This window comes from Peromyscus eremicus, chromosome 15 (assembly GCF_949786415.1).
Source record: "Peromyscus eremicus chromosome 15, PerEre_H2_v1, whole genome shotgun sequence".
Classification (NCBI taxonomy): Eukaryota; Metazoa; Chordata; class Mammalia; order Rodentia; family Cricetidae; genus Peromyscus; species Peromyscus eremicus.
The window spans coordinates 23,643,624-23,670,757 of record NC_081431.1 but is presented as its reverse complement, the minus strand read 5'-3'; the positions used below and the strand labels follow the sequence as shown (position 1 = coordinate 23,670,757).

At 41.8% G+C, this 27,134-nt stretch overlaps 1 protein-coding gene, 1 non-coding gene and 2 pseudogenes across 5 annotated transcripts; 2 read left to right on the top strand and 2 right to left on the bottom strand.

Annotated features, from left to right (window-relative positions):
- Positions 1-408: 408 nt before the first annotated feature.
- On the bottom strand, positions 409-27,130 carry Ufc1 (ubiquitin-fold modifier conjugating enzyme 1). 4 transcript variants are annotated; one of them, XM_059280808.1, is made up of 7 exons: positions 5,796-5,924; positions 5,511-5,704; positions 2,026-2,093; positions 1,753-1,816; positions 1,377-1,453; positions 1,042-1,132; positions 409-841 (listed from the first exon to the last, which is right to left on the bottom strand). In XM_059280808.1, the coding sequence occupies exons 2-7, from the start codon at positions 5,631-5,633 to the stop codon at positions 761-763; spliced, it is 504 nt and encodes a 167-aa protein (XP_059136791.1). In that variant the 5' UTR covers positions 5,634-5,704; positions 5,796-5,924; the 3' UTR covers positions 409-760. The 4 variants fall into 4 exon arrangements, with proteins under 4 accessions (XP_059136791.1, XP_059136792.1, XP_059136793.1 ...); XM_059280809.1 differs by having other exon boundaries at positions 5,511-5,633; positions 5,796-5,922; XM_059280810.1 differs by lacking the exons at positions 5,511-5,704; positions 5,796-5,924 and adding an exon at positions 27,028-27,130 and having other exon boundaries at positions 1,724-1,816.
- Positions 11,459-11,868, bottom strand: LOC131925466 (enhancer of rudimentary homolog; annotated as a pseudogene).
- Positions 11,943-12,361, top strand: LOC131925465 (large ribosomal subunit protein mL42-like; annotated as a pseudogene).
- On the top strand, positions 20,106-20,232 carry LOC131925882 (small nucleolar RNA SNORA40). The gene has a single exon (XR_009383382.1). It is a non-coding gene; the product is annotated as a small nucleolar RNA SNORA40 (small nucleolar RNA).
- Positions 27,131-27,134: the final 4 nt, after the last annotated feature.

Sequence of the window (27,134 nt, the reverse complement as noted above, 5' to 3'; positions counted from 1 at the left end):
GCCGAAACACCGAATAACGGAAGGGCTTGCAACAGAGATTCTTTCCAAACAAGAGGGATGCATCGTGGAAAGCTGCATGCAGGTGCAGGTCCAGGTCCAGCCCGAAAACCAATAGAGAAGCATTTAGCACTCCATCTAGGGGTGGAAGATCCCTAGTGGGCATAGAACGCTGAAGCTGTAAAACCCATTCTTCAAGCTCCTTTGCAGGCTCAGGCAGTAAGGAAAGCATGGCTCACTGCTAAACGGCAAAAAGCAAATAACAACAGGGAAAGAAATGGATTTTCTCCCATTTGTTAGGCGTTGAGAGGACGTTCATGTCCCCCTCCCAACCTAGCATAGTTGTTCATGTTCCTCCATATTTTGCTTGTTCACCTTGTTAAAAGCCATCAGTGAGAACCAAAGGCTACATACATCGGAAGCAGCTTTTATTGACAGGTTGTTTCCAGAAACCAAAAAAGCTATGAGCTGTCAGTTAACGCCCAAGTTATGCCTCCAAGATGCCTCCAGGGTTCCACTTGGAGAAGGGATACAAACTGCCTATTTCAAGGCCCAAGTCTTTCACCTCCCTGTACAGCTTAACTTAGAAACTTTGTGACCTTACCCTATTGTTGGGTTTTTGGGTTTTTTCCCCCCACTCCAGCTACTTTGTAACAACCAGAGGTGACCCATCAAAAAATCATGAGTAAGAAGAACGTTTCACAAGAAAACAGGAATACAGCCTATCAAAAATCCCTCTGTCCTGCCTCAGTGGCTTGATCCTTCATTGGTTGCATTTTTCTTTGTGCTGGATTACACCCTTCTGAATCAGATCAGGGACTTCCACTGCCAGCCAAGGACCCAGCTGCAACACAAGGGAAATCTGTGAGGTTTACTACCATAGTCAATGCCTCTTGTTCCACCTGAACCTTCTTCCCAGAGACTCTAGGAGAACATGCCCAAGGCACAACACTGTTACTCCCTTAGTCTCAGCTACATTTCTGGTACTGCTTAGGTCATGAACCCCTCCCTCTTCCTCTCATACACCAAGAATAACAAACTTACCCCTAGTGCCATGAGATGAGCTAGTCCAAACTTGGGCACATTCCTGGCCCACAAAGGTTTGAAATGATCAGTCAGACATATTTTGCCACCCCTATGAAAAGGACAAGAGGAAGGTGTTGACACACAAAACTAGCCATAATGCATAGCAACCTCTTGGGAACACAGGAAGATTAGTGCTCGGAACTGAGAAAAAGGTCAGCTAAGCACTTTGCATAGGCTCAGCATAGGGAAACCTAGACTCCCTCTAGACTCTGGAGCGGCACCCTCTGGGGAAACCTGTCTCTTGAGCTCCTCCCTAAGGCTTTCTTTGCTCTTTCTCATCTTGTCAGTCCTACCTGTACATCTTTGCTGTCTTTCCATCCAGCTCAGGGACTGCAATTTCTGGAGCAGTAGTGGGATACGTGATAGGAATCTGGAGGAATTACAAAGCCTTCATAAAACAGAGAATCGAGAGAGAAATGAACTTGTCTAACTGAACATATATATTTCTTGGTTGAACTGCTTGTTCAGCAGGTCCCCCAAGCAGCATGTACATGTTGGGATTCTAGACATAGAGATTAGTAACTGTTACATGTCTGCTTCGAACCTCAGCTTTTCCCCCTCCCATTTCAGAAGTTTTATTTAGTCCCTTCAAGAAAGTTTAGCTTGATAACAATCATCTAATCAATCCCTTTCTACTAACCTTCATACTTCCCATTCTATCACACTCACTTCAAACTCGATGTCAAACTCATATTTGAGTAAGTCATGGATGTACCAGCATTTTCCAAACCACCTGTAACAAAGACCAAACCTCAGTCCAGTCAGCCCATTCCCATCATACTCAAATGGCTTCTTTATTTAGGACGCCAAGCTGGAAGACTCATAGGTCAGGAATTAGGGAATCCTAAACTGATGCATGGCAACTTTGGGTTAGTTACGGAATACCAAATTGCTTCAGCTAGGTGAGGAATCTACCCAGACCTCCTAAGAGGGCCTACTTACCGGGTCCCTTCCTTGTTGGACTCCAGTCGGAACCAATCATTGTCTGAATTCTTGTTGTTCTCCACATACTGAAAGCAGAAAATGGAATCTTAGAAAAGGGAGCTGGAACTAGGCGGTGGTGGTGCACATCTTTGATGCCAGCACCTGGGAGGCAGAGGTAGGAGGAACTCTGAGTTCGAGGCCAGCCTGGTCTATAGAGCAAATTCCAGGACAGCCAGGACTACAAAAAGAAACCCTGTCCAAAAAAAAAAAAAAAAAAAAAAAAAAAGAAAAGAAAAGAAAAGAAAAGCAATAGAAAAGGGAGCTGGAGCCAAGGCTAGCCCCTCTTCAAAAGTGAGATTAGGGGGCTGGAGAGATGGCTCAGAGGTTAAGAGCACTGACTGCTCTTCCAAAGGTCCTGAGTTCAATTCCCAGCAACCACATGGTGGCTCACAACCATCTGTAATGAGATCTGGTGCCCTCTTCTGGCCTTCAGTCATATATGCTGTATATGTAATAAATAAATCTTTAAAAAAAAAAAAAGAAATTTAAAAAAAAAAAAAAAGTGAGATTATTAGCTGGGCGGTGGTAGCGCGCACCTTTAATCCCAGCACTCGGGAGGCAGAGGCAGGAGGATCTTTGTGAGTTCGAGGCCAGCCTGGTCTACAGAGCAAGATCCAGGAAAGGCGCAAAGCTACACAGAGAAACTCTGTCTCCAGGAAAAAAAAAAAAAAAGTGTGATTATTTTTATTTTCTTTTTTAGTATACTATTCACAATTTTTCAGACATAAGCAAAATGAAAGAAAAGGCTACACAAGTAAGCTCAGTGCTCTCCCAGAGCAGAGAACAGAATGTCTAAGTTCCCTACAATAAAGCAAGCACAAAATATTTGGAGACTCAGGGTTATTTTCTCACTTCTGATAGTGTCTGTCCTCAGCTTCAAACTCACTTAGCCATACACATTATTCCTGGAGGATCTTGTGGTGGCTTTTATTAGCAGCCACAAGTTAGTGACTCTCCAATCTTTATCTTTAGTTCAAGTCTTTCGTCAGAATTTCTGATTCTAGTATCCAACAGAATGTTTCAATTTATACCTTTTTGTTGTTGTTTTGTTTTTCAAGACAGAGTTTCTCTGTGTAACCCTGGCTGTCCTGGAACTTGTTCTGTAGATCAGGCTGGCCTTGAACTCACAGAGATCCACCTGCCTCTGTCTCCCAAGTGCTAGGACTAAAGACAGGCGCCACTACCATCCAGCTTCAATTTACACCTTTTTCTAACAGAAAACAGAAACTTAGCACTTCCATCTGGATTTCATACTGTGTCCCGCCCCTCTTCCTCTTCAGGGACTCCTGTCCAGGCTAGCCTCAACCTACCTTATGTGACTAAGAATGACCTTGAACTTTTTGATCCTCCTGCACCCCCTAAGTGCTGGGATAACCACTACACACATTTTTTTTTTAAAGATTTATTTATTTATTATGTATACAGAAGAGGGTGCCAGATCTCATTGCAGATGGTTGTGAGCCACCATGTGGATGCTGGGAATTGAACTCGGGACCTCTGGAAGAGCATTCAGTGCTCTTAACCTCTGAGCCATCTCTCCAGCCCCCACTACACACATTCTCAGTTTCAGGTGGCAGTCTCACTCAGTCACTAAACCAAAAGACCAGCCTGCATCCTTGCCCTTCCCCTTCCTTTTCCCTGATAGTATTTCATGATGTCCTGCTGATTTCAGTTTCTGCTATTTGTCTGTTACAGGGTCTCTCTGTGGCCAGGGCTGGCACTAAACTCTCTGAAATTCTCTCATGCCTCTGCCTCCCCTGCACTAGGTTTATAGGTATGCACCGTAACACCCAGCCTTAGTCCTGGCCCAATTTTTACTCTTTTTTTTTTTTTCCTCGATAGGGTCTCACTAAATTGCTCAGGCTGGCCTTGAACTCACTCTGTAACCCAGGAAGGCTTTGGAATTGTCCAGGCTGGCCTCAAACCTATGGTCTTTCTGCCTCAGCATCTCATCTGCTGCAATTACAAGTTCTTATCCCATGCTGTTTCTAGCTTGCATTCCTTTGCTCAGGCTGTCCTTATATTGTTTTACAAAAGAAAAAAAAAAACTTCCAAAAATATTTATGTGTGTGAATGATTTTTTTTTTTCTGCCTGTATGTACACCACATGTAAGCCTGGTGCCTGAAGAGACTAGAAGATGGCACCAGATGCCCGGAAACTGGAATTATGGATGATTGTGAGCCACCATGTAAGTGCTGGGAACCAAACCAGTTCCTCTGCAAGTGCAGTAAGTGAGCCCTATCTCCAGCCCCTGTCCTTACGTCTTGAGTATCTTTTTTCCTACCCTTATGTTTTATATGCATATATATATATAGTGTGTACCCATGCCAAGGTGTGCATGTGGTAATCAGAGGACACCCAAAGGAGTCAGTTCTCTCCTTCTACTATGTGGGCTCTAGGGATCAACTCAGGTTGTCAGGCTTAGTAGCACATGCTACAGTTTATAAACTGAGACATCTCTCTCTGGTCCCTGTGTTTATACTTTAAGTTTCAATTCAAGTTTTACTACTTCTAAGAAGCCTTAACTTAGCAAACTAAAGTTGAATTATACAACTCTCCTCATACTCTCAAAATATCCTAGTTATGATTCTGTCTCTCCACTTAAACACAGTACAATACTGTTTCTGTCAACCTCAGAAGGACCCTTCTTATTTGGCTTTATATATGTACCCTTCCTAGGTACTAGGAACACAATAATATGTTTTATTGTTGTTCTGTTTGAGGCAGAATCTCATGTAGTCCAGACTTCCTTTGAATTCAGAATGACCTGAATTTCCAATCCTCCTGCCTCCACGTCCTGAGTGCTGAGAATGCATGAGCCACATCGGTTTATGAGGTGCTAGGGGTAGAAGCCAGGACTTCTTGCATGCTAAGTAAGCACTCAACCAATTTCTCAGTGAAGCAATATATAAGGCAGGAGATCTGCTGGAAACCATCATAAAGAGTGTAATCTTTCTCTTCCTACAAGAGAAAGATTAGCTCAAAAGGTAGCTAATTTATAACTAGAAGCACCAATCTCTAACTCTCTACATCTAACACCTTAAGTTTTCAGTTGACATTCATTCCTTTCAATCATTCCATTCATTTCATCATGAAGGATGAAAGAAGGTCAGCGATGGACAGAGACTTTGGGCTCTAAGAAGTGCTTTTGACCCGCTACTCCATTCAGCACAGCAAACACCTGGGGCGGGAGAGACACGTCACCTTCCAGGAATACTGCTGTTTTTTTCCTTCAAAGTCCAGCCCTACTGTGCGTCTAACCAGAATCTCCTCTGCATCCTCCCTCCGTCCACCCGTAATCCCCCAGCCCCCAAATAGTCGCATTTATAAGAATTTATAAACTTAAAAACCGGAAGCAGCTTCCACACGGCGCCAATTCCTGAGGACACCTTAATACCCGCCACCCCTTTGCTACGAGGTCAACCACAGGAGTAAAACTGACCCGGATAAGGGACTGATATTCCTCTTTTAGTCGCTGCACCCACAATTCTCGATCTCGGGGTCCGGCGTTAGTCTTCAGCACCGGGATCTCAGACACGACCCGCCGGGTGGCTTCATCCGCCATCTTGGACCAGGGCACAAGAAAAATGCGGAAGTGGAGTTCCTTGTTACTTACTCAGGGCTTCGCCATCTTTACTATGGGAAGATGAGGCGTTGTGTTGCTTTACATCCGTCTCTGAATGCACGCTTTATTTAATTTTTTGGTAAGAAAATAAAATTGACTCACTAGCGTGAACGTCCGGAAAAACAGAATAAAGGTGTGTTACTCTGTCCAGAATATGGCACCTATCATTAAACCGCCGGAGACTGCTCAACGAGTGACTTCCGCTCATGCTCAGAAACGATCTTGGGAAAACCCAAGACCTTCCCGAACTTGCAAAGTTGTTAGAATATCAGGTTTTTCTGGACACTCTTCAAAGTACTGTCTCCTAAAATGCACAATTTACGTGTTTGTGCTTCAGAGTCACTTCCTGAGTTTCTGCATGCCCTGAAGAATTAACACAACTGAATTAGGAAGGACAGGTGCTTGTTTGTTTTTAAAGGGGGCGGTGTTTCATGTTTCCCAGGCTGGCCTCAGACTCACACAGAATGGCCTGGAGCTCCTCTTGCTTATGGAACAAACAAACAAACAAACAAACAAAAATAAACAAACTAACAAACAAAAAACCCTGAAAGATAAAACATTTTGCAACGAGTTACTGAATATATTTTGTGTGCTATGAACTAAGCATATAGACATAATTCAATCCTGGATGAATTCTCCCAAATGGCTAGAGGACAGTCACTGAATGCCTATACTCAGCCTAAGACAAGTCTTCTGGTAACGTTTTGTAGTTGTTTTTGAGACAGGTTCTCACTATGTAGACCAGGCTGGCCTCCAACTCACAGAGATCTGCCTGTCTGCCTCCCAAGTGCGCACTGGTTAGTTTCTAAATTCATTTGATGCTAAGAAATCTCACAGAGAAACCCTGTCTCGAAACCCCCCCCCCCCCAAAAAAAAAAGAAAAGAAAAAAATCTCAACAAGGCATAGTGGCCCACACTTGTTATCCCACAGGTGGGGTAGGGGAAATGGGCAAGACAGGTAGATTGCCATAACTCAATCTAAAACAAAGACAAACCAAAACAAAAGCCCGTATGTGGTGCACACCCTGTGGTGGTGCACACCTTTGATACCAACACTTGGGAGCATCTTGGTGAGTTTGAGTTCACATAGGCAGTTAGCGCCTGTCTCAAAGAAAACAAGTACAAGAAATGTGAAAACAGCTCAAGTGTGTAAAGGTGCTTGTAGCACAACCCTGGCAACTTGAGTTCCATCCTGGAACCCACATAAAGATGGAAGGAGAGAACCAACTCCACGAAGTTCTCTTCTGACCTACATACATGTGCTGGGGCAGGTGTGCCCCTTCAACTAAAATTTAATTTTTTTTTTCTCTCAAGATGGGGTTTCTCTGTGTAACAGACCTGGCCATCCTGGAACTCACTCTGTACACCAAGCTGGCCTTAAACTCATAGAGATCTGCCTGCCTCTGCCTCACAAGTGCTGGGATTGAAGGCTTGTGCCGCTACAGCTGGCCTATTCGTTTGTATTTTATGTGAGTGTTTTCCTTGCATGTATGTAAGGTACCATGTACATGCAGTACAGTGGAGGCCACAAAAGGGCAACAGATCCCCTGGAAATGACATTACAGTAACAGACATTACTTCCATGTGAGTGCTGAGAACTAAATGCCTGTCCTCTGCAAGAGCAGCAAGGGTTCTTACCTTCTGAGCCAACTCTTCAGCACTCTAAATTAAAAAACAAACACACAGATGTATTTTTAACGGCAGAGAACGTAGTGCAGTGTTAGAATGCTTCCCTAGCCTGCACAAAGCCTAGGTTGGATCCCCATTACCACATAAACCATACCTGATGGTGTGTGACTTTTTGTCATCCCAGCCTAGGCTACAAAAAAGATGTTGGGTTTTTCCTTCCCAGATGCTTTCCCTGTGTGGCTTGGTAGAGTGTTTTCTTTTTATTGAGACAAGGTCTATGTAGCCCTGGCTCTCTGAGAATTCTCTATGTAGACCAGGCTGGCCTTGAACTCACAGGATCCACCTGCCCTGCCTTCTGAATGCTGGGATTAAAGGCATTCACTACTTTGCCTGGGCCATAGAGTGTTCTTGTTCTCTCTTCTTCTTTGTTTTGCTCTTTATTCTTTGCTCTTTTGGGGGAGCCCACCACCCAGCTTCCAAATAAACACACACACACAGAGGCTTATTCTTAATTATAAATGTCTGGCCTTAGCTTGGCATGTGTCTTGCCAGCTTTTCTTAACTTTAAATTATCCCATCTACCTTTTGCCTCTGGGCTTTTTTCTTTTCCTACTTCTGCATTCTTACTTTCACTCCTACACCGTGGCTGGCTGGGTGGCTGACCCCTAGCATCCTCCTCTCCTTGTTCTCTTGCTCTTTCTTTCTCCCAGATTTCTCCTTCTATTTATTCTCTCTGCCTGCCAGCCCCCACCCCATCCCCATCTGCCTTGCTATTGGCTGTTTAGCTCCTTATTAGACCATCAGGTGTTTTAGACAGGCAAAGAAACACAGCTAAACAGAGTTAAACCAATGCAACATAAAAGAATGCAACACATCTTTGCATCATTAAACAAATGTTCCAGAGCATACACAAATGTAACACACCTTAAAATAATATTCTACAACACTCTCTTCTGTGTTATTTCATAGCATGTTTTCAGTCTCTGTACACTGTGAATCTGTATTACTCTCATTGATTAATAAAGAACTGACTGGGCTGCTGTGCAATAATCCTGTATACTGTGTGAATATATATCACTATGATTGGCTTAGTAAAACAAGCTGAATGGCCAAGAGCTGAACGGGATAAAGTTAGGCAGGAAAGTCAAACTGATAGGATGAAGAAGGGCGGAGTCAGGAATCACCAGCCAGTGAGAGAATGAGTCAGACATAGAAATTGGGATAGAGGTAAAAGCCACAAGCCTTGGGGCAGCATATATAATAGAAAAGGGTTAAGTTGTAAGAGCTAGTTAGTAACAAACCTGAGTTATTGGCCAAGCATTTGTAATTAATATTAAGTCTGTTATTTCGGAGCAGGTGGCCGGGACAGGAAAACTCCACCTACACTGTCTATAGCTGGGCACAAAGAGATTGGGCAGGATAGCCAGACTAGGAGGCTGCTGGGAAGAAGGAGGGTGGAGTCTGGAGGAATTGCCAGCAGATGCATAGTCACTGATATTTAAAAATCACTGGTTCAAACCTGCTGAGATGGCTCAGAGGGCAAAAGTTCTTGCCACACAAGCCTGAGTTGGACCCTCAGAACCCACATTAAAAATGAGGGACTGTTAGGCAGACTTTTCTTTCCCGCCTGCCAATTCCCAAATAACCAACACAGAGACTTAATATTAATTATAAATGCTTGGCCAATGTCTCAGGCCTGCTACTAGCTAACTCTTAACATTTTTTTTCTTTTTTTTTTTTTCCGGTTTTTTGAGACAGGGTTTCTCTGTGTAGCTTTGCGCCTTTCCTGGAACTCACTTGGTAGTCCAGGCTGGCCTCGAACTCACAGAGATCCGCCTGGCTCTGCCTCCCGAGTGCTGGGATTAAAGGCGTGAGCCACTACCGCCCGGCTAACTCTTAACATTTTAAATTAACTCATATTTCTTATCTACCCTCTGCCATGTGGTAGTACATTCTTTCAACACAGCACACACATCTTGCTTCTCTCTACATCTCTCATGACTCCTCAGACTCTACCCTTCTTTCCAGCATTCTCTCTGTCCTGAAAATCCTGCCTAGCTATCAGCCAATCAGCTTTTTATTGACAATGAAAGCAACACATTTTCACAGTGTACAGAAAGATTATTTCACAGCAGGACTGACTCCATCAAGTTTCACAAACAATGCTGTGTCATGCACAAACATCAAACACAAAAATAATGATAAAAAAACTGATCCATGTGAGATTAAACTTACAATGAGCATGCCCCAATTCAGAAAAAAAATATTTCCTAAAGCCACACTCAAAGAAGTCAGGCAGGATTTTCTTTACAGCAAAAGCCTGTGTCTGGATATAACTAATAAACCTGGGGTAGTACCTCATCCACGTAAGATGTTCTGACCTGTGGCCAGAACTCAGGTCAGTCTGTGACAAATAATCAAGACCATTAATCAGTACAGAAAGTACAAAGAGCCCTCTCAGCAGAACAAAGATCTTCATTGCTTCAGGGTGCAAAACAGGGTAAAACAGGAAGTGGACTATCAAATTTAGTTTTTTTCAGATGGTCTCTTATACATAAATTTAGATTATTTGGGGGGGTTGTTTTGTTTTGTTTTCGAGATAGAGTTTCACTGTGTAACATTGACTGTCCTGGAACTCACTCTGTAGACCAGGCAGTCATAAATTCACAGAGATCTATGCCTGCCTCTACCTTCCAAGTGATGGGATTAAAGGCATGCACCACCGCCACCACCACCACCACCACCTGGCTAGTTTATTCTTGTTTTAAGTAACTTTTATAGAATATTTTTTAGAAACTAAATTCTAAAAGATTACAGGGAGGCCTCAGATTCACCTATTTTCAGGGGAAGAATTCATTTATAAGTAACTGTTTATGGAATGTCTACTCTACTCTAGGTGATGGAGATACGGCAGTGCGCAAGGGACTCAGAGCCCCTGTCCTCATGGAAATGATCCTAACACAACTAAGCAAAGTGGCAGAGCAGGTCTAATTAAAAAGACTCAGTCCTAAAAAATGCACTGATGGAAGACTACTGTTCGGCTGAAGAGTGCCACTGGTGGATGGGGAAGCTCCTGAGAGTTTCTGCTAGGTCCATTGTCAGGCATCACAGGGAAGGCAAGTTTGTAGGACAGAAGGAGATGCGACTATTGTATCAGGGAAAGAAACACTGGATAGGGGGAAAATAAAATTTTAAATAAAACCAGAAACATGTCTTTGGAAACTTTAAGGCATTGATCTGGACCCTATTGCACTGGAAGATTCTTTAAGATGCTTAGGGAAATGCTCTTTATACTATAGAGATGTAGAGTATCAGTATACACAAGTAGCCAGTTTGTAATTTCTTTTAATTATCCTGGGGACATCAATAAGAATTATTGTAAATTACAGTTTGGTCTTTATCATTGCTATAAACTATTAAATTCATACTTATAATCACTTGATAAGAAAACAGTAACTAAAATTCACAGGACAATAATTATGTGCTAGGTATGGTCCTAAATATTTTATGTCTATTAGCTCCTTGAATACTAACAACAGCTCTTCTTAGGTACTTTTATTATCTTCAATTACATATAAAGAAACAGGCTGAGCTGTAGTGACCCATGCCTTTAATCCCAACACTCGGGAGGCAGAGGCAGGCAGATCTCCGTGAGTTTGAGGTCAGCCTGGGCTACAGAGCTAGTTCCAGGACAGCCAGGGCTACACAAGAAACCCTGTCTGGAAAAAACAAAAACTGACTGAAGCGAGATGGCTGGCCCTGGAACAAAAATCTGTGTGCCTGGAAACAAACTTTAGAAGCGATTTCTCCTCACAATATCTTTTTCTTTTCTTTCTTTTTTTTTTTTTTTTTTTACAGAACATTTTTTATTTTTCACTAAGACTTTCCCAGAGGACATAACTAAGCTTGTCACCACCCCTACCCCCCACATAGGGTTAGTGCACTCACTGCTGTAAAGCAGATATACAAACAGTTTCAAGGACTGGAACCAACCTTAACTGGCAAAGAACACTTTCTCTCTGAATTATCATAAAAATGTTTAAGTAAAAAGGAAAGGAAAGGAGCAAAGGGGCAACGGTGGTTTTTAGAATGAAGAGATCGTTCACTATCATGTCATACATTCAATCTTGGCTCTAGTAACAAAATGGAAACAGGATTACTATCATACAAAATGTTCACTACAGCACGCTGTATGCACCTGTTTCAAGCCCACCCTCAGCCCCTAATCCTTCCAACTCAACTATTTCCCAGCCTGTTGGGCCTGTTGAGGAAGGAGCATGTAGATCTTCTCTTTGATCCAGTCTTTGTTATGAGGCTGGTACGTCTGTGTATCAGCTTGGTAAACAGACAGCTGAGATCTGCCAGATCATCGATAAAGTCAAACAACTGACTGATATCGTAGGTGATGGAGGGGCTGTTGGGATTCATTCTCTTCAGATGTTCCTCATACATTTTACAAGCACCTTCCATGCACTCACTCACAGTCAGCGTCAGTCCTGCCTTCTGGTCTCTTGGTAGGCTGTACCAGCAAAATGGTGTGAGACATCGCACCAGAAGCTTTGCTGCAGACGCTGCTAACACCGCCCACGATATCTTTTTTCAAATCACCTGATACGGATCATGGCAACAGCAGTAAAATTGGTGATATCAAACAGATCTAGAAATATTTGTTTCCAATCCAAAGTGGAGTTTTATCTAGTATTTGTCACAAATCTACATATTCTTCTCTTCCAGAGGACTACAACTGCAGGGCAGAGCTTGCTTTGACATCTGACGGCAGGACAATAGTTGCTGCCATCCTTCTGTGGACACCCCCTATGAGTACCAAACCCATCCCTCAACCAGATACTTTGCATAGTAATGAAGAAACATATGAACAAATGCTGAAAACCAAATTAGAAGAAAAAAGGGAACAACTTGAGCAAGGACCTATGATAGAACAGCTCAGCAAGGTGTTCTTCACCACAAAGCATCGCTGGCACCCTCAAGGACAGTATCACAGACGTCATAAGAAACTGAATCCTCCCAAAGACCGGTGACTGCTCTTGATTTTTCAAGCATCAAGGAAATTTTGCTTTGTGTCTTATTTTCCAGCTGAGAAAATGCAAATAGTATATTCCTTAAGATGTTATATAAGAAAATAATAAAAATACCCTTTCCTATTAAAAACAAACCAAAATCCAGAACCCAACCAACTAACCAACCAACCAAACAACCATAACTAAGAAAAAGAAGAAGAGGAGGAGGAGGAGGAGAAGAGGAGAAGGAGGAGGAGGAGAAGAAGAAGAAAAAGAAGAAGAGGAAGAGGAAGAGGAAGAGGAAGAGGAAGAGGAAGAAGAAGAAGAAGAAAAGAAAAGAGACGAGACAGAAGCACAGTAGGTCTGGTGACCTCACACACCACACATCAACTCAATGACAGACCTGGTATTCAATCCTAAGTATAGCCTGGTATACCAGGCTTTTCCTTTAGGGCCACCAACCAGTTCCCAAATCATGACACAGAGACTGATTATTAGTTTTGAATGTTCAGCCTTTTCCCTAGGGGCTTTTAACCTTTCTTTCTGTATGTCCTACTCTTTCTTTTTTAAATTAATTTATTTTTATTTCATGTGCATTGGTGTTTTGCCGTGGGTGTTAGGTCCCTTGGAACTGGAATTACTGAGAGTTGTGAGCTGCCATGTGGATGCTGGGAATTGAACCCGGGTCCTCTGGAAGAGCATCCCTGCTCTTCACCACTGAACCATCTCTCCAGTTCCCTGTATGTCCTACTCTGTTTGCTGGCTAGTGGTTGCCTGGCAGGACCTGGATGTCTTCCTTTCTTTCTCCCTCATTTTCTCCTTCTCCTCTTAAGCCTAGATTCCTCCTCCTATTTATTCTCTCTGGCGGGCAGTCCCACCTATTCTTCTGCCTAGCTATTGGCCGTTCAGCTTTTTATTACCAATCAGGTGCCTTAGGCAGGCAAGGTGAAACAAATGCAACACATCTTTATATAATTAAACAAATGCAGCATAAACAAATGTAACACACCTTTACACAGTTAAAGTAATATTCTGCAGCACAAACAAATGTAGCACATCTTTACATGGCTCTGAGGGTAAGGAGGTTACTGCACAAGTATGAACTCCTGAGTTTGAACCTTCACAACACACCCAAAGCCAGATGTGGTAGTGTGAATCCTGATCTCAGTGCGGCAAAGGGGAGATGAGAGGCACAGACAGGAAAATCTTCAGATGCTCAAAGGCCAGCAATCCTGTTTGCAGTGGTGAATGACAAAAAAAGGAATCATGTCTCAAATAAGGCAGAAGGTGAGGACTGACATTGCAAACCTCCATACATTCACCACGGCATGTGCATGCCTGCATTCACATCACACACACACACAGATACATACACATATCACACACATCATATATACGCACACATCACACATACATCACCATGTATATATACACATATCACACACACCATACACACACACACACACACACACACACATATACACATATTAACACAGGTACACATATCACACACACCACACACACACATATATACATACACATATCACAGACATCATGTACACAGCTACATGTATCATATACGTAGATATACATATATAGAGACACATCATGCTCACAGATATAAATATCACATACACATATATGTAGTTGGTAGAACATGAGACTCGTAATCTCAAGGTCATGGGTTCGTGTCTCATTTTGGGCACCAGATAAAGCATTACTCTAATTATACTTAATGAAAATTCAGGAGTCAGATAGTGGGGTAAGAGCATAAAAGATCAGAGAAGCAAAACACCCCCTTTCCTTCCTACCCGCTCTGTTCCTTCCTCCAGAGTCAGATCCCTCTCCACCCTGCCTTACTACTCCCTCTCCCGTCTGTCCTCAGTCCTCCAAAACCTCTGTCGTTAATTTTGGTCAGTTAGTGGCTAACTCTGACCTCTGGCTCCAAGCAAGCTTTTCTTTGCTTTTTTGTTTTGTTTTTTCGAGACAGGGTTTCTCTGTGTAGTTTTGGAGCCTGTCCTGGAACTCCCTCTGTAGCCCAGACTGGCCTCAAACTCAGAGATCTGCCTGGCTCTGCCTCCCGAGTGCTGGGAGTAAAGGTGTGCGCCACCACCGCCGAGCCCAAGCAGGCTTTATTTGTCAAAACATGATCAAAAAAATCACACAACATTTCCTCCTTCCAGTCTAAAAAAAGAAGAAAAGAAGATTTTTAATTAAAAAAGTAAAACCATATACAATACACACAATAATTATATATAAATGTATACGGGTAAGAATTATATTATCTATGTCCAGTGCATTTGCATTTGACAAATTCAGAGAAAATACATTATCTATCCTATTTTGGAGTTCAAAGTGTTGTACCAAATTCACTTTCCATCTTAACTTGTTTTTTTTGTTTTGTTTTGTTTTGCTTTTGTTTTTTGTTTTTTTGTTTTTTCGAGACAGGGTTTCTCTGTGTAGCTTTGTGCCTTTTCCTGGAACTCACGTGGTAGCCCAGGCTGGCCTCGAACTCACAGAGATCCGCCTGCCTCTGCCTCCCGAGTACTGGGATTAAAGGCATGTGCCACCACCGCCCGGCCCAAACTTGTAATACCAACCCAAAACTATCTTTTTATGTCTCTCACTCTTATACACTTTACCCCTCTTTTATGAGTTTCTTTTCTGAGTCTGGTAACAAGGGAAACCATAACTACATCTAGTCTTCACCTCCATCAGAGACCTGAGAAGGGCGAAATGTTACCTAATAACAGGGACATCTTCCTGCCTGGACAGTCACCCAAAGTTTCTCTGTAATGTTGGGGCATCCAACTTTGGCCTACAGGCCTAGCATGTCTGACCGACTTTCCTATGAAGTAGGGAATTTTGAAGGACTGTCCTTCCTTGTCTTGGCAAAGTTTGGCAGCCATCTTTCTTGCATCCTGGTGGTCCAGTTTGGACAGTAACTGTCAGCAACTGAGGCAAGGGCAGTTTCTTTGCCCACATGGCTAGCTTTTGCCATAAAGAAAACAAACTTCCTATGGAGTTTCTTCAATGCCCATCATGTTTCTTTGAAGTAAATGGGTGCTGTCAGGAGATGTGTCTCGATTGTCATGAAAAGCCTTAGGTTATTAAAACATTTTAAATGCCATATTTTGTAGGTCTTCGAAGTATTTGAAGACCATCTACCTATCTAAAATATATTTGTTTGTTTGACCTTGAAAACACATCTAACATGACTACCAGTTTGATTGTAATAAGTGACTAACTACTAACCTGTATTTCTTTATTACCTTAAACAGTTTGTCATAATAACTTTCAAGGGGCTGGAGAGATGGTTCAGAGGTTAAGAGCACTGGTTGCTCTCAACCATCTATAATGAGATCTGGTGCTCTCTTCTGGTGTTCAGACATACATGCAGGCAGAACTGTAATGTAATAACTAAATTCTAAAAAAAAAAATCACTTTCAAGGACTAGAAATTTACATTACATTGTTAAATACGCTGTATAGGTGCAATACCTTAAACAAGAGTAGAAACATAGTTACAGTAGGTTCTAACAAAAATAACCTTAAAGTAATATCAATACACAAAAATATCTTAAGTCAGAGTAGAAACATACATCCAGTATAACAAAAATAACCTCAAATTTGTATCACACTACATAAATCCATATCAAGGTAAAATAATTAAGACTAGTAGTTGGGTTTTTTTTTTTTTTTTTGGTTTAAAAGTAGATTCAATAATCTACCCTTTTATCCTATTTCTATAACCCCCTTTTTCTTTTTAGAATGAGATCTCTAAATCTAATCTCCTCTGTTCAGCTTTTTTCCTGATCATTACCAATAACAACTTGTTCCCAAACTCCCTAAACAATGACACATATTCCTAATTTATTTTGGGGGATGTGGGCATTATTCTCTGGACTACTTCCTGATGTTTTGGGGATACTGTTATCTTTGGGGGACCCTGAGAAAATTTAGGATTATGGTCAAGTCCTGACTGGAGTATTCCGTGAGGCTGGATCATCTCAGCCAGCAGCCTTGAAGCTGCTCTGGATGCAGAACTCAGAGGAAACTTTAGCAGAGGTGCTCCAAGATGTTGGATCATCTGGACCATCTGCTCCAATGAGAGATTTTTCAGAAGGGTCTTCCTCGATCAAATCTAATTTTTCTTAAACTGGAATGAATCCATAGGCTCTCATTTCCTATAGAAACAAAAGCATAACTTCTCTCCCAACATACCTTTGGACTTAAATTTTGAAGTTAAGATATTTTGTAAGGGGCTGGAGAGATGGCTCAAGGGTTAAGAACACTGGCTGTTCTTTTAGAGGTCCTGAGTTCAATTCCCAGCAACCACATGGTAGCTCACAACCATCTGTAATGAGATCTGGCTCCCTCTTCTGGCCTGCAGGGATACATGCAAACAGAATAAATAAATAAATCTTTAAAAAAAAAAAAGATATTTTGTAAATATATAGGTCCGTTTAATCTAGCATTTTCCATAATCCAAGGTCTCTTAGCAACCAAAAATTTTAAAGACATAACATACAGAATCCAGACTGTGTATTTTCCATCTTTGCATGCCTTATTATATTTTTTTACTCTATTTCTTTTTAGAGGACTTTATTATTTTATGTTTTGTTTTGTTTTGTTTTGTTTTGTTTTGTTTTGTTTTTTCGAGACAGGGTTTCTCTGTGTTGTTTTGGTGCCTTTTCCTGGAACTCACTTGGTAGCCCAGGCTGGCCTCGAACTCACAGAGATCTGCCTGGCTCTGCCTCCCGAGTGCTCGGATTAAAGGAGGGTGCCACCATCGCCCGGCTATTATTTTATTCTTAAGCCAGTTTGTATATACTTTTTCTCTTCCAAGCCTATGTATATTTTTAAATACACTATAATCCATTTAGAGTTTTTTATTTTTCCATCTGAATCTGTCCTTTCTGTGTATCTGTAACCTTTTCTGTCTGCACGTGTAAAACCCCAAATCTGTCATGAGTGACCTAGCACTTGCAGCTCAAGTCTAAAGGCAGCTGCTGAGAAACTCCTCTTTGTACTTCAGCCCCTGTGAGAGACTTCTGATACCCACATGCTCATGGCAGTTGGTGGCAGGCTCCATCTCTTGGGCAGTTGTCCAGAGATGCATCTCGACCCCCCCCCCCCTTTTTTTTTTACTTTCTCAGGATTTATGTGGATGTACATGTGTCACATTGGAAAGCCATATGTAGGCAGTGATTTCATGTCCTGAGAGCCTGCTTCTAAATTACCACACAGAGGCTTATTATATAAATTGTAAATGCTTGGACAGTAGCTCAGGCTTATTACTAAGAAGCTCTTATATATAAGTTGACCCATTTCTATTAATCTATGCTTGCCATGAAGCTTGTGGCTTTACCTGTCCTCTAGTACATTTTGTTCCCCCAGTGGCTGGCTGGCATCTCCCTCATGCCACCCTTCTTTACCACAGCATCCTCAGTCTGATCACCCCACCTATACTATTTGCCTGGCTATTAGCCAATCAGTGTTTTATTAACAATGAGCATAATCCATAGCAGGCCTTAGCTTAGGCTTGTCCCACTAGCTCAGATACATCAACCCATTTATTTTAAAGCACGTTCTGCCACATGGCTCACTACCTCCTCTCTCCATACTGCCCATGCTGCTTCCTTCACATGTGGCATCAAGACAGGAAAGACAATAGAGTATTTTCTCCAAAATTACCAACACAAATGCAAATGGACTAGACATTGTAAATGTAATTTTTACCTGATAATTGTATATATATATATATATATATATATATATATATATATATAGTTTTACTGTGGTAGAGTGTAAATGCATTTTTCTTGGCCTATAGCTTAGGCTTGTCCAACTAGCTCTTATAACTTAAATTAACCCATTTCTATTCATATAGGTGTTGGTTGCCACATGACTCATGGCTTTTACCTCTCCTCTATATTGCCCACCCTGCTTGCTCTGTATCTCCTGGCATCTCTGTCTTCTCCTTCCCAGCATCCTTTCTATCTTGAAAATCCTGCCCCACTATTGGCTATTCAGCTTATTAAACCAGAGTGACACATCTTCACAGTGTACAAATACATTATTCCACAGCATTAAACACTTTTTTATTTAGACAAAAATGGAGAAATGTTGTAGATAATTTGGTTACACTGTGAACGTGTGTCTTTGCCAAAGTGCCTTCTGATTGGTCTAATAAAGAGCCAAATGACCAATAGCAAGAAGTTGTTAGTCAAGACTTCTGGGGATAGAGAAAACTCTGGGAAGAAGAAAGGCAGAGACACCAGGAGACGCAGAGCAAGCAGGGTGTGCAGAAAGAGAGGTAACAGCCACAACCCAGTGGCAGAATGTAGATTAATATAAACGGGTTATTTTAAGTTATAAGAGCTAGTTCGTAAAAAGCCTAAGGTATTGGCCAAGCTTTCATAATTAATAAGTCTCCACCTCATTATTCAGGAGCTGGCAGGACATAGAAAGACTTGTTTCAACTAAATCTTCATTGTAGGAACACAAGAAAATGTCCCTTCCTTTCTCTGAAGGTTTGAGGGAATGAACTAAGAAAAAATAAATAGACTAGGCAGGAAAAATGCACATATTTTTTTATTAATGTTCCGAAGAAGAAAAAGTCACAACTTGGGGCCAGAAGTATATCACAGGAGTATCATTGATCACTAGTCCAACATTACTAAGAAAATCACATATCTTTTAGTCCTTTTTTTCTTTAAATAGGGAAGAGAGGTAATAAGGAATGTCAGCAAATATTGAAATATTATTGGGGGAACTTAACCTCCTTAACAACATATACTATCCTAGGACAAAATGTATTCAGCCAGCACAATAGAAAATGGGTGTATAAGTGATTCTCCATGGGACCAAGACAAAGAACATGATGTGTGTCAAAAGCTGTGTGTGAAGACAGATGTCAATGTTTCTTCCATGTATTTCATCTTTTCTGGTTGGTGAATTTTCAATTAAGACAGAAGGCAATTGTGCCCCTGGATCCAGCCAGTCAGATAAGGAATTTTGTAGTAAGCCTCTCTTTGTGCTCGAAACAGGAAGAAATTAGGTCAAAGAGACTTTAACTATGTGGAATACTATAAAACTCTCAGAATGACAAAGCATCACCCATCACTGAGCTATAATTTTGAGATCTGTAACAGTACATTATGTTTTATTTGTCTGAGTCAGGGTCTCTCTAATTATGCAGCCCTGGCTCTCCTGGATCTCACTATTTAGACCCAGCTGGCTGGCCTCAATGTCTGTCTCTGCCTCCCAAGTGCTGGGATTAAAAGATTTGCCACCAAACCCAGCTAATTTTATGGAGTATGACTTATAAGAAAAATATTTATAAAATAAATATGATAACGTCATTGCCAGACAGTGGTGGCACATGCCTTTAATCCCAGCACTTGGGAAGCAGAGTCAGGAGGATCTCTGTGAGTTTGAGGCTAGTCTGGTCTACAGAGTGAGTTCTAGAATAGCCAGGACTGTTATTTCACAAAGAAACTGTCTTGAAAAGACAAAAAAAAAAGTTATAATACAAACTTACATATATACTGTTTTAAAAACATTTTTTATACCACTTGTGTTTTTTTTTAATGATTTATTTATTATTACATATACAGTGTTCTGTCTGCATGTATGCCTGTATGCCAGAAGAGGGCACCAGATCTCATTATAGATGGTTGTGAGCCACCATGTGGTTGCTGGAAATTAAACTCAGGACCTCTGGAAGAACAGCCAGTGCTCTTAACCATTGAGCCATCTCTCCAGCCCCCTTGTGTTTTTGTTCAACTGGCAGACAAAGGCAGAGAAGACAGGTGAAAAAATAAATGCTCTTTTGCAACTCAAAATTCACACTCAGTATGAGTTTTGATACATACAAGAAGAAATGATACACAAGACAGCTCAAAAGGTTGATGGGGTTAATTAAACTTGTCTTGAACATGAGGTCGAAGTTGAAGGTGTCTATAAAAGAATGTTTGTTTCAGTGTAGCATTGGCATTTCCTACCTACAGATTAGTATTCTGAGTAAATTAGGAAAGAATATGAACTGAACTCATAAGAGATGTGTAGTATCAGCAATTGAGAGTCAGACCTATCTTAAAATCCTTCCTAAAGTAAACTGAGGTGCCAGAGTTCCTCCAGTGGAAGACTTCCAAGTTTTTATGAGTATATGTCTTTAATCAAGGAGTGATAAAATAATAAAGGGTTGACAGGACAACTAGATTAAGCATCTTTCTTTGAGAAAGGGCTATTTTCAGATTTATTTTTTTCAACTCCTAGATAGGATTTCCCTGTGTAACAGCTCTGGCTGTACTGGAACTCACTATGTAGATAAGGCTGGTTTTGAACTCACAGAGATCTGCTTGCCTCTGCTTCCTGGGTGCTGGGATTAAAGGTGTGCACCACCACTGCTGTGGAATAATCCTTTTCTACACTGTGAAGATTTGTCACTCAAATTGGTTTAATAAAATGCTGATTGGCTGGTAGCCAGGCAGGAAATATAGGCGGGACAATCAAACTAGGAGAATGATGGGAAGAAGGGTGGAGTCAGAGAAGATGCCAGCCAGCCTGCCAGCCAGCCGCCCAAGAAGCAGACCATGTAGAAAATAAGGTAACAAGCCATGAGCCATGTGGCAAAGCATAGATAAGAAATATGGGTTAATTTATATGTAAGAGTTAGGTAGTAACAAAACTGAGCTACCAACCGAGCATTTTTAAGTAATTTTAGTCCTTGAGTCAGTTATTTGGGAAGCAAATGCCGGTTATTTGGGAACAGGCAGTCAAGACAGGAAAACTCCACCTACACACCACCACCCAGCTTATTTCTAGAAATCTTAAACTTGAGTGATCCTCATGGAAGGAGAAAGAATCACATGTGTAATTCCTTAAATAAAAAATTTAAGAAATTTATCATAAAACCTTAATTCTAGCACTTAGCTGAAGGCAGGCAGTGAGCCAGTCTGACCTAAATAATGAATTCAAGGCCAGCCAGGGCTACATGTTGTTGTGGAATATTTGATCACACCATGAACTCCAAGACTGTTATTTACTGGAAAAACCTGTTTCTAGTTGTGGTGTGGCTCAGCCCTAGCACACACATTTAATTCAAGAACTTTCTGCTTGAATAATGTAAACAGGATTAAATAAAGTCAACCACAAGGTGGAGCAAGCAACCAGTTGTGTACATAGTATTATTAAGTGAACATAGGAGTACTAAGAAAAACCCTAGAGAATAAGAAGAAATCAAGAGGATGGATAGAGAGATGCACAGGAAGTAGAAGGGAAGGACATTAAGTTGGGGGACTCTTGTTTGAGGTGGTGTAGGAGAAGGGGATGCTTTTGGGCATGTGGTAAAGGGTCAGGCGGTGGTGGCGCACGCCTTTAATCCCAGCACTCAGGTGGCAGAGCCAGACGGAACTCTGTGAGTTCGAGGCCAGCCTGGTCTATAGAGCGAGATCCAGGAAAGGCGCAAAGCTACACAGAGAAACCCTGTCTCGAAAAACCAAAAAAAAAAAAAAAAAAAAAAAAAAAGATGTGGTAAAGGTTGGCATTGGACTAATGAATGCAGATCAATAAGGGACAAGACAGGTAACCTTTGCCTTCAGTAAACACCTTAGGGGACCTATTGCAGGCCCCAATACAAATCTTGGTTCAATCATTCCCTGTTAACATTGGAAAAACTTAAGCCGGGCGGTGGTGGCGCACGCCTTTAATCCCAGCACTCGGGAGGCAGAGCCAGGCGGATCTCTGTGAGTTCAAGGCCAGCCTGGTCTCCAAAGCGAGTTCCAGGAAAGGCGCAAAGCTACACAGAGAAACCCTGTCTCGAAAAACCAAAAAAAAAAAAAAAAAAAATTGGAAAAACTTATACACAGAACAATTAAAAGACTTGATACCCGTTTGCTGTGGGATGGTCTGTATGTCAAATTACTCTGATTGGTCAATAAATAAAACACTGATTGCCAATGGCTAGGCAGTGGCTAGGCAGGAAGTACTGGCGGGTGACAGAGATTTGTCCTGACTGTGGGCAAGGCAGGAAAACTCTAGCTACACCTGTTATTAAAAACAACTCTGCTCTGAATGTGATGAAGGATAGAACAGCTTCAGTAGATAAAACAAAAAGGTTGGGAGAGATCAGAAAACAAGTATTTTGGCGAACTGCTACAAATGGTCAGAGACCAAAGCTAAAAATACAAATAAATGGCATTCAAATTTAAAGTTTATTAGACACAGGAGCAGATATAACAATATATATTTATTTACCATAGGAAGCTTTTTTGTAGGTCTTCAGTTCACAAATAACAACATGGAGACTCTCCCCCTCCTTGGTTTTTTGAGATAGGGTTTCTCTGTGTAGCGTTGCAGCCTGTTCTGGAGCTCGCTCTGCAGACTAGGCTGGCCTTGAACTCACAGAGATCCACCTGCCTCTGCCTCCCAAGTGCTGGGATTAAAGGCATGCACCACCACTGCCCGCTAAGACTTATTAATTATGAAATCTTGACCTTTAGCTTAGGCTTGTCTCAACTAGCTCCTATAACAAAATTAACCCATTTATATTAATCTATGTTCTATCGTTACCTCACTTCCATCTTGCACCTCCTGTTTCCTCTCTGTGTCTCCTAGCATCTCCTTAGCATAATCAGTGCACCTAGATTCCTCCTCCTCTTCCTCTATCTCTCCTGGAAACTCTGCCTATCTCTCCTGCCTAGCTATTGGCCAATCAGTTCTTTATTAAACCAATCACAGTGCTACATATTCACACAGTGTAAACAAATATTCCGCAACATTTCACCAAAATCTTGGCATCCAGATTGGCCTCTTCAGGATATAAATTATTCAGCTTCTAGAGATTGGAACTTTAGCTCAGGTAAAACAACGTAGAAGGTGGGTCATATGTATAAGGCCAGAAGGACAGGTAGGGAAATTAAAGCCTTATGTGTCTAACTACCGTGGAACAATCTTTGTACACTGTAAATATGTATTACTCTCATTGGCTAATAAAGAGGTGACTGGCCTATAGCTGGGTAGAAAGAGAATGGGCTGGGGAGGCAGACTAGGAGGACACTGGGAAGAAGGGTGGAGCCTGGAGGAGTAGCCAGACAGCCACAGGGGAAGCAGGACATGTACAAAATGAGGTAAGAAGCCATGAGCCTTGTGGTAGAACATAGATTTAAAAAAAAATGGGTTAATTTAAGTTGTAAGAGCTAGTAAGTAATAATCCTGAGCTACAGACCAAGCATTTATAATAAATACTGAGTCTTCATGTTGGTTATTTGGGAACTGGTGGGCAGGAAAGAAAAGTCCACCTAAAACTAACATAACAATGAATTTGTTGGAACGTGGTTTGTGACAGCAATAGAAAACACAGATGAACATTACTCCAATCTCAGAAACAAACCATAAAATAAAGAATACTTCTGACAAAGTTATTAAAAGGTATTATCAAGAACAGTCACAGTCCCTTCAAGTTGTACATAAGCAGTGCACAACAGCTGTTGGGTCTTTCAAAGGTACCAACAGCCATACCTTTAAAATGGTCAACTGCAAACCTGTGTGGGTGGCACAATGGCCTTTGACATCAGAAAAATTACAGGTACTAAATGCTCAATATGTGAAGAATTGACCAGTCCTTGGAATTCTCCTGTATTTGTTATTAAAATTTGGAAAACATAGAATGGTAACAGATCTGTGAGGTATAAATAAGGTGATGGGCTCTTTACAGCCTGGAATTCCCTTGCCTTCTTTATTACCTAAATAATTGTATTTTATCTTATAGTGTTGCAGAATATAGTGTGTGGTTTATACTGTAAAGATGTGTCTCTGCTTAAGGCACCTTCTGATTGGTTTAATAGAGAGCTAAGTAGCCAAGAGCTAGGTAGAATAGGTGTGATTACTGGGCACAGAGAGAGAAACTGGAAGGAATGTAGATGAGTGATTTTGCCAAGAGATTCAGAGTAAGTCAGATGTGCCAGACCAAGAAGAGGTAACCAAGCCATGTGGCAGAAGGTAGATAAAAAAATGATGGGTTAAGTTATAACAGACAGTTTGGAAAAGCCTAAGCTAAGGTTAAGCTTTCATAATTAATAATAATTCTCCAGGTCATTGTTTGCAGGCTGGAGGTCCAAAGATAGTCAGACAAGAAAGCTTGCTACATCAGTGATTGAGTTAAGAGTACTTTTTTTTTGTTTATTTATTTATTTATTTATTTATTTATTTATTTATTTTTGGTTTTTTGAGACAGGGTTTCTCTGTGTAGCTTTGCGCCTTTTCCTGGAACTCACTTGGTAGCCCAGGCTGGCCTCGAACTCACAGAGATCCACCTGGCTCTGCCTCCCGAGTGCTGGGATTAAAGGCGTGCGCCACCACCGCCCGGCAAGAGTACTTTTTAACTATTCCTTTACAAGAATAAGATAGAGAGCCGGGCGGTGGTGGTGCACACCTTTAATCCCAGCACTTGGGAGGCAGAGGCAGGCAGATCTCAGTGAGTTCGAGGCCAGCCTGGTCTACAAAGAGAGTTCCAGCACAGCCAGGACTGTTACACAGAGAAACCCTGTCTTGAAAAACCAAAAAAAAAAGAAGGAAAATTTTTTCTTCACAGTGCCTACTTTAACAATTCCCAGCCTGTTAAAAGACACCACTGGAAAGTTCTTCCACATGGACTGTTAAATAGCTCCATCTTGTGTAAATATTTTGTACAACAGATGCTAGAAATAATTTGTAAACAGTTTCCTCAATCTAACATCTATCAGTATATGGATAATACCTTACTGGCTGATTCAGATGCAGACACTTTTGAAAAAAATGTTTGATGAAATAAAGAGAAAAACGATCTAGGAAATACAGTAGAGAAATACAAAACAATGCAAAACAGAAAAACAACACAACACAATCTCAGGGTTCACAGTGTGACCCAATATCCTGCAACATCTGGCTGGTCTGTTACTTGTTACATAGGTCCAGTTTTGCCTCAAATAGTATCCTTCACCTTTCTGAGTGCTAGGATTACAAGCCTGAGTTACCATGCCTGGCCCAAAAATGTCTCTGTACATTATATCTTTCCATTTCAATCTGGTTCTATGTATACTCTATGCAACAGCTTCCTCCAAATGTATCTAGTGTCCTTTCTTCTTCCACAGGACATATTTTACTTTTTTTTTTATATAGATTTATTTATTATGTATACAGCATTCTGTCTGCATGTATGCCTGCAGGCCAGAAGAGGGATGCCAGATCTCATTACAGATGGTTGTGAGCCACCATGTGGTTGCTGGGAATTGAACTCAGGACCTCTGGAAGAACAGCCAGTGCTCTTAACCATTGAGCCATCTCTCCAGCCCCTACAGGACACATTTTAATTCACATCTTACATGTTGCTTTTAATACTTTAAATGAGTTTCCTTGATACTTTTCTCCTGTCTTCCTTTATTCCTGTTTGCTCCTTCTTACTGTCCTGGTTTCAGCTTCTTCCCTCTTCTCCTGCCTCAAATGCATGTATCTTCCTCTCTAGGCCATTATCCTCTTTTATTTATGGCTCCAAGCACTCTCCATATTCACAGAAGCACACTTTAAACTTTCTTTCCAACCCATATTATTTAATATTTACGTGTCTAATAGACATCCCACAGATCTCCCTTAGAATTAAAAATAATGTAACTCAGTTCTTCAAATCAGTACATTCATCTCCTTATCCAAGGCATGTCTTCCTACGTACACATCACCACTGTCTCTTCCTAAATCACCCTTTACACGGCAACCAGTGATCTATCTCTCTCTCTCTACCCAGCCCCACTTCCTGGGGACTGATCACCAGGTTTAACTGTGCTAAGAACACATTCTACCACTGAGCTAATGTCCTAGTGGTCTTAGTGGTCTTCCTCGCTTAAATTAAGCCCAAACTGCTCTCCATCTCCAGAGCTCAAACAATCCTCCTGCCTCAAGCTCCAGGCCAGCGCTAACATGCCCAAGCTGGCAAGCAGTGATCTTTTTACAATACAAATGTAATTGCTCACACCTCTGCTTAGACCCTTCAAAGCCTCTTCACTGCCCTTAGGATAAAATAAACTTACATGATCTTGCATCATCAGGTCCCTCCCTTTGTCATAGACCTTAGGTATTACCTTTTTCTTTAGTCACATGAGGCTGTTGGCAGGTCCAGAACATACGTGAGCCCCCCTCTCCACTTCCCCCCCGCCCCGCCCCCATTTCAATTCCCAACAGCCCTCCACGAGTCAGCTTAGGAGACATTTTCGACAGGAAGTGAGAGCTCAAAAGGAAAATACTGAAGGGATGAATTCCGAGAAAGACTCTGAGAAGCGCTGCAAGGTCCGGGTTTCAGAACGTCCGGGTGACAGGAAGTTCAAAGCAAAGGTTAAATCCCGATCTTGAACTTTCACCCGAGTTCACCAGGCAGTCCAACTCCTGTACTATTCCGCCCTTACGTGTCATGGCTGCCCGTCCCACTCTCCCAGTGGGCCTTGAAGTCTGATGCCAGACAGCTCTGGCGCCACCAAGTCTTCCACAGACAAGTACGTTACTCTCTCCACTTCTTAGAACCGCCCCGAAACCGCCGTTAAGAAAACCCTGCGTTGCCAGCTTGCCCCAAAGCAAGATGGCTGCCAGTCTCCATTCTCTCTTCCCAACGTGAAGCTAGCCATTCCCTGCTTAATGCCGCTGCCAGGCTGCCCTCACCTAGTATGGCTACTCCGCTCATGCCTCGTTATGGTCTCGAAGCCGACACTAACCGGCCAGGTTCCGGGAGGCGCTGTTCAGGATGCAGCCACCCCCGCCCGTCGCTC